The following is a 7,225-nucleotide window of genomic DNA, read 5'->3' on the forward strand; positions in this document are numbered from 1 at the left end:
TTTGAGGGTCTGGGAGAACGGGGCTCTTTGGATGGGTCTAGGGGACCTAAGGTCTGAGTGGACCTCCAGAAATTGAGGCTGCAGGGCCTCCTGCAGTCTTCAGGGTGAGATGGGGGTGTCACTTCCCCTGAGTTCACTGTTCAGGTGAGGGTTAGGAGTCTGGACGTTCGAGGTGTGCCGGTGTACCTGGAGTGGTCCAGGATCCGGAACTCCCAGTCACTGGGGCTCGGCGTTCATAACAGCGGGTTGAGGCACCCAGAGGACATCCTAGGTGGACTGGGGTCTCGGGGTCCCTTGGGATCTCTGTCCACGGTCCCCCGGCTCCACCCCATCATGTGGCCGCCTCAGCTCCGCCTCCGCCCCAGTTCCTGTTTCGGCCTCGGCTTCAGCCCCTAGGGCTCCCCGCAGTCGCCTGCTCTTCCTGCTCCGCCCGGGCCACGTCTTCCTGGGAGCTCGCCGCCCGCATCCCCGCTCGTCCCGCCCGGGCATGGGGCCTTCCCCAGGCCTGGGCCCGCCCTGCTGGGGCTCCAGAGGCGACTCGGCCCCGCCTTGACGGACTAGCCCGCTTGGTGCCGCAGCCCCAGGATGAAGGGCGGCGAGGGGGACCCGGGCGAACAGGCCCCGCTGAACCCGGAGGCCGAGAGCCCCGCGGGCTCGGCCACGTACCGAGAGTTCGTGCATCGCGGCTACCTGGACCTCATGGGGGCCAGTCAGCATTCGCTGCGGGCGCTCAGCTGGCGCCGCCTCTACCTCAGCCGGGCCAAGCTCAAAGCCTCCAGCCGCACGTCTGCCCTGCTCTCGGGCTTCGCCATGGTGAGGGGAGGGAAGGGGCGCGCAGGGTGGGGGTGAAGCCCATGGCGGGGAACGGGGGTCGGAGGCAAAGTGAACAGGTACTTAAGGGAGACAGGGCCGAGGAGTGGGAAAGACCGGTCTTTCAAAGGGAGAAGTGGGGGGGCGCAAACAAGGTCCCAAGTGACTACACAAGTCTTTTAATGGGTGTGGGGGTGGCTCCTAGCATAAGCTGGGCCCGGGGAGGATGAGCAAATTCTAAACATGTCACTGGGGACACACATCACGGGGGATACATACGCAAGGACAGAGTGCAGAGCTCCCCGAAGGGACAGAATCCGGCAGAAGTGGTTTCTGGGTTCCCACCACAGGCTCAACAGCAAATCCGAGCTAGTTGAGGGGCTGAAGGATGACCTCAAGGAGGCAGGGGGTGAGAATAAACTGGATGGAGCGGTCACCCAACAGAAAAGAGGGTGGCCAGGCCCTAGCAGACATGGAGGGTGCTTACTGGTGGCCTGGGAAAGCTCTGAGAAGAGAAGATACCTGTGAGGGAGTCTCAGGAGAAAGCTGTCTAGGAAGCCTGATGCACGATTCTGGAGATGATAAACTCCCAAGTGTGGGCAGATGCTAATCAGCTAACGGTCCAGCAGAGGCCTCACAGGAAGCAGGCTGAGGGAGGTCCCAGGGTGAGGAGACGTCAGCAGACACAGGTCCTAGCTCCTTCCTGCCTGTGGCCAGCCCTGGACAGGCCTCCGCACTGCCCCCGACCACCATCGCCGGCCAGTGGGAAATTGTGAGATCATGGAAGGGCGCGCCCTCTGTAGCTTGCCAGGGAGCCACCCCAAGATGAGCTGATTCTTGTCATCAGATCCTGGATCCAGGCACGTCAGAGCAAGACTCCCATCAGAATGGCTGAGACTCCCTGTTGATGGAAACTGAGGCCCAGAGGGGGGCGGTGGCCCTGCCAGAGCTCTCACCAGCTGAAGGGTACAGGAGGAACTGAGACCCAGGGTCACCGGACTGTTCATCCAGGATGTCCTATCATCATGACAGGAAAAAGGAGAAAATGGGCTGGAGAGGGGTCCCCATGGAAACATGAGGGGGATATCAAGATGGGGATAAAAGGGGCCATAGCCCTGGGTGATTTGAGTTAGTCCCTGCCCCTCTCTGTGTCACAGCCTCTGTATTTGGATGACTGGTGGGAATATTTCTATCCCTAAGGGTCATCCTTAGGTCTATGGTTTTCTATGTGAGGGTCCTGGATCCACAGGCCAGCTCACCCTGCCCGATGTGGGGTCTTCTCAGGACAGGGAATGCTCCCCTTCACCTGTACAGACTGCAGAGAAAGGGGAGCAGCCCTGGGGACCCAGCTGAGGGAGTTGCCCCACCCCCATCCCCCCATGGTCCAGCGTGTTCCCAAGGAGACAATCCCACCTGCTGCTGAACTTGCAGGTTGCTGAGGTGACAGCTTAAGGGACAAGACCTTCTCTGCAGGATCAAGAGACCAGATGAGTAGGTTCTGGGGGCTAGACTGCCCCCAGTCCTGTCGGTGAGCAAGGTTGAATCAGGCTCCGGAAGAGACCAAGACTGGGCCTGGCCCAGATTGCTGTCTGTGGAAAACTCCTGCTAACATCCGCTGTGGCCCAATTTCCCAAAATACTCAGCCTTGCCTTCCTACTGCCACCCTCCTGGCCCTGCAGTTTCCTCCTTGCCCCAGCCCAGAGCCATCTAATGGATCCTGCAAGAACCAGGCCTGGGGAAAGAACCTGATCCTGGACTTCAGGTGACCTGGGTTAGAATAACATTATATAAGTTGTATTGAACCGTCACTACCAGGCACCATGCTTAAGGCTTTAATGTGTATCATCTTCCTATCACCCTACAAATTAGGTACTACTACTAAGACTATTTTATAAATGAGAAAACTGAGGATCAGAAATATTAAGACCTGCCTATGGTTCCACAGCAAGTAAGTGGCAGGATTTGAATTTAGTCAGTTTAGCTCTAGAATCCAAATTTATACAATCCTAGAACAAGATCATCAACTCAAATATGTGCAAAGACCACACAGGTGGTAATGGAAGTCAAGTTGGTTGGGTGGGGACTGTGGCTTTCAAGAGACCCTCATTACCTGTGCCAAGGGAGCAGCCATGACTCAACTCTGACTGATAGTTGCCATGCAGGAATATGGGCCTGGTGTAATCAGATCCTCCAAATTTCCAGGAGGATCTGGAAATAGGGATATTTACATGAAATCTCTTGAGTTTTAGAAGTTGGCAACAATTCTTTAAAAAAAAAAAAAATGCACCGTCTGAGCCAAGCAAAACATGTTTGCAAGCTGGCTTGGGTTGTGGTGTGCCAGTTTGCAAACTCTGGCCTTGGACTTCAGTGTTAACTCTAATAATAACAGCAAACATTTACTTGAGCATACTATGTACCTCACACTATTCTTATCACTTGATGTATCTCTAGATGTATCATTAAATTTTCACAATAACCCTATAAGGCAGGTAGGTGCTGTTATCAATCCCTATTTTCCAGATGAGGAAAGGGAGGCACAGAGAGAACTAAACCACTTGCTCAAGATTACACAGTTTGTACAACTGAAAATGAGCCCATGCACCCCCACTCTAGAATCTGTGCTTTCTTTAACCCCTATTTTTTTAAAAGTGAAAATGATGTGCATCTTTAAAAAAATTATCTTAAACCTATTTCACTGCATTGGGTCTTAGTTACAGCACACTGGACATATTGCTGCCCACAGACTCTCCATTTGCAATTCGTGGGCTTAGTTGTTCCAAGGCATGAGGGATCTTAGTTCTCCCTCCAGGGATTGAGCCCATGTACCCTGCCTTGCAAAGCAGATTCTTAACCACTGGACCATCAGGGAAGTCCCGGGTCCCTATGTTATAAAAGATAAGATGGTCAGAAACATGCCATCCAACCCTCTAGTTTCCCCCCAGGCGGGGAAATCAAGGTCTGGAACAGGACAGAGCCTTGCCAAGGTTGTCCATCTATTCACTTAAAACATGGGGGCCTTCTTTGAACCAAGCACTGTTGTGGGTCTTAGGGATACATCAGTGATGTATAGGCCAAAAAACCTTTTACTGTTGAGGTTACGGCCACTCAACCCGTCCCCTCTTGTCCCCACAGGTGGCCATGGTTGAGGTACAGCTGGAGAGAAACCACGAATACCCGCCGGGCCTCCTGGTGGCCTTCAGTGCCTGCACCACCGTGCTGGTGGCTGTGCACCTCTTTGCACTCATGGTCTCCACCTGTCTGCTGCCTCACATTGAAGCTGTTAGCAACATCCACAACCTCAACTCGGTCCACCAGTCTCCACACCAGCGACTCCACCGCTACGTGGAGCTGGCCTGGGGCTTCTCCACTGCCTTGGGCACCTTCCTTTTTCTGGCTGAAGTTGTCCTAGTTGGCTGGGTCAAGTTTGTGCCCATCGGGGCCCCCTTGGGCACATCAGGCTCAATGGGACCTGCCTCCCAGCTGCCTGAGACTCTGCCACCAGTGGCCACCTCCCTTAGTCCAGCTTCCAAGCCATCCTCCACTTCTGTAGCCCCGTCACAGGCCGAGCCCCCTGAGGCCTGCCCCCCACGGCAAGCGTGTGATGGTGGTGCGGCCCATGGACCAGGCTGGCAAGCCGCCATGGCCTCCACGGCAATCATGGTACCTGTAGGACTAGTGTTTGTGGCCTTCGCCCTGCATTTCTACCGCTCCTTGGTGGCTCACAAGACCGACCGCCACAAGCAAGAGCTAGAAGAGCTGAGTCGCCTGCAGGGGGAGCTTCAGGCTGTGTGAGGCTGGTGTTAGCCCAAGGCTGAGAGCACTGCCTCCCCCGGAGCTCAGTCAGAGGCCCTGGATCTACCAACCCCATTCTGTGGTCCTGCCTGCAGCCACTTCCTGTGGCCACTTTCAGGTAGAGAACAGATTCCTGCCCTCAGGGTCCTTCGGGCTGGACCTTGGGGCAGCTCCCACGTTCCCAGGGATTGTCCCTGTCTAGTCTGTCCCATGGGTTTTAGAAGCTCTACTCTACACCCAGGGGGCTGGGAGGAGCATGAGAGTTAAGCGGAAGGTCCTCGGTCCAAGTTCCTGCGTAGGTAGAGGGGAGGCAGGGAGACGCTGGTCAGACCTTCGGTGCTCTTAGCCACTTGCCCCCATACAGAATGAGAACGTCAGGATGCACGCCCACCCAGTTGCCCCAGAAGGCAGCCAATCCTTATTTTACTTTTGTAGAATCTGTTTTATGGTTGGCTTTTTTTTTTTTTTTTGAAGCTTTCCCCCATCCTCAGATTTTGATTTCTACGCTCTCGCTTTGGCATTTGGGTAGAGAGGGATTTAGGTGTTTCTCCCCCAGGCACAGGTACAGCCTTTCCAAGTCTCCCTATTTGGAGGAGGTTCAAATGCCTGCCGCACTGCCCCAGACACACACTCATGCTTCTATAACTGATTCCTACTCTCCTGGTCCAGGGCTGGGGGGCCGTGCACCAGCCTGACTCCCTAGCAAGGATTGGGGTGATAAGGGAGAAGGTCCATTCCATAGCCCTTAGAATACAGAACTATTCTGACACTGAATTTTTGATGCACCTAGTTTTGTATAATAAATTGTGTTTTACACATGTCGCTGTGGCTGTGAATGGAGTGAAGAGGAGGCCTCCTCGGGAACAGGGACTTGTTCTTATGAGCCAAGTGGAGGCAAGTGTCCCTGGGGGCAGGGTAGGGGTGGAGGAGAGAAGGTTCCAGGCTTGACTCCCTTCTAGTGCTGACAGGGCCCAGTAGCTTCTGAATGTGGAGACTGAGTTAGGCTAAAGGGTTTTGCAATCTTGCTACTGAGTCCAGGGTCTCTATCTCTTCCATTGAACATGGGAGTGAAAAGGCTGTTTTAAAACTCAACATTTAAAAAACTAAGACCATGGCATCCAGCCCCATCATTTCTTGGCAAACAGAAAGAAGAAAAGTGGAAACAGTGATAGATTTTCTTTCATTGGCCTCCAAAATCACTGCAGACAGTGATTGCAGCCATGAAATTAAAAGAAACTTGCTCCTTAGAAGGAAAGCTATGACAAACCTAGACAGCATATTAAAAAGCAGAGTCATCATTTTGTCAACAGAGGTCCGTATAGTCAAAGCTATGGTTTTTCCAGTTGCCACATGTGGATGCAAGAGTTGAAGGCTAAGTGCTAAAGAATTGACACCTTCGAATTGTGGTGCTGAAGAAGATTCCTGAGAATCCCTTGGACTGCAAGTAGATCAAATCAATCAACCCTAAGGAAATCAACCCTGAATATTTATTGGAAGGACTGATGCTGAAGCTGAAGCTTCAGTTCTTGGCCACCTGACGTGAAGGAAAAGGCAGTGGAAAAGGCCCTGATGCTGGGAAAGATTGAAGACAACAGAAAAAGGGGCAGCAGAGGGACGAGATGGTTAGAGAGCATCACCAACTCAGTGGATGTGAATTTGAACAAACTCCGGGAGATCGTGAAGGACAGGGAAGCATGGCATGCTGGAGTCCATGGGGTTGCAAAGAGTCGGACACAACTTAGCAACTGAACAACAACATAAGTTCCTTTTAGTTTAAGTTTCTTTCTTGAGTAACTACTACATACTAGGGGCTTCTCATAGGTCATCTTATTTAGCCTATTTAACTGATTTATTACCTCAAGAGACAAGTCTTTATGGGTACTATTTCAGAGATACGGAAGCCTCAACCTAAGAAGGTTGAGGATCTTTCCAAAAGCCACACAGCCAGTCAGGGAAAACTTGGACCACCTTTACTATCACAAGGGGACTCTTTCGCTTGAGAAAAGGAGTATCTTTCAACTAGGACTAGAGAAAGAATCTGATTTCATCACCCCTGTTTCCACTGTAAATTTATTTCTTCAGCCTCATTTTCCTTAAATTTGTAAAGGGTCCTAAGCCTCTTCCAGAAGGATTCTTTTGGTGTTGAGATTTTGGACAAATCGCTTTTCCTATTCCTTAAAATGGTGAATTTACATGAACCAGGCCTCAGGGGCCTTTCCTGCACTGTTTTAATGCCTACAATAGTTCTGCATAACAGTAATTAACATCTATTTTCAGAGGAAGAATCTGAAGCTTTATGAAGTTAATGACTTGCGCAAGGTCATACATCTAGAAGTCTGGAACTTAGGGCATCCCCTCAGCTCTGACAGTGCCTGGGAGTGCCATTACCCTGAGACCAAGATACCTGCGTCCCAAGACTAAGTGGGTGCCCAGCATCAGGGCGACCTCAGCCCAAGTCTCAGGTTTAAGCCTGGGCTGGTGCTGCCCTCGAGCGGCAGGACTGCGTAAGCGAGGCGGGGCAGAGGTTTGCACAACTAAAAACGGCGGGCACTGGGACCATGATAATCTGGGAAATCGACCAGCCCACACTAGTTCAAGTACGACCGAATTTACCGTTTTTTTA

General features: G+C 52.3%; 1 protein-coding gene across 1 annotated transcript; it reads left to right on the top strand.

The window, feature by feature from the left end:
• Positions 1-40: 40 nt before the first annotated feature.
• ORAI3 (ORAI calcium release-activated calcium modulator 3) lies at positions 41-5,420 on the top strand. Its single transcript, XM_020893782.2, has 2 exons — positions 41-813; positions 3,943-5,420. The coding sequence occupies exons 1-2, from the start codon at positions 586-588 to the stop codon at positions 4,600-4,602; spliced, it is 888 nt and encodes a 295-aa protein (XP_020749441.1). The 5' UTR covers positions 41-585; the 3' UTR covers positions 4,603-5,420.
• The last annotated feature ends 1,805 nt before the right edge of the window (positions 5,421-7,225 follow it).

Source organism: Odocoileus virginianus, chromosome 33 (genome assembly GCF_023699985.2).
Source record: "Odocoileus virginianus isolate 20LAN1187 ecotype Illinois chromosome 33, Ovbor_1.2, whole genome shotgun sequence".
NCBI classification, from domain to species: Eukaryota; Metazoa; Chordata; class Mammalia; order Artiodactyla; family Cervidae; genus Odocoileus; species Odocoileus virginianus.

Bases quoted from the DNA above. Each gene is read 5' to 3' on its own strand.
- ORAI3 (XM_020893782.2), top strand. From the start codon at position 586: ATGAAGGGCGGCGAGGGGGACCCGGGCGAACAGGCCCCGCTGAACCCG. The intron at 814-3,942 runs GTGAGGGGAGGG...TTGTCCCCACAG, and splicing joins TGCTCTCGGGCTTCGCCATG to GTGGCCATGGTTGAGGTACA.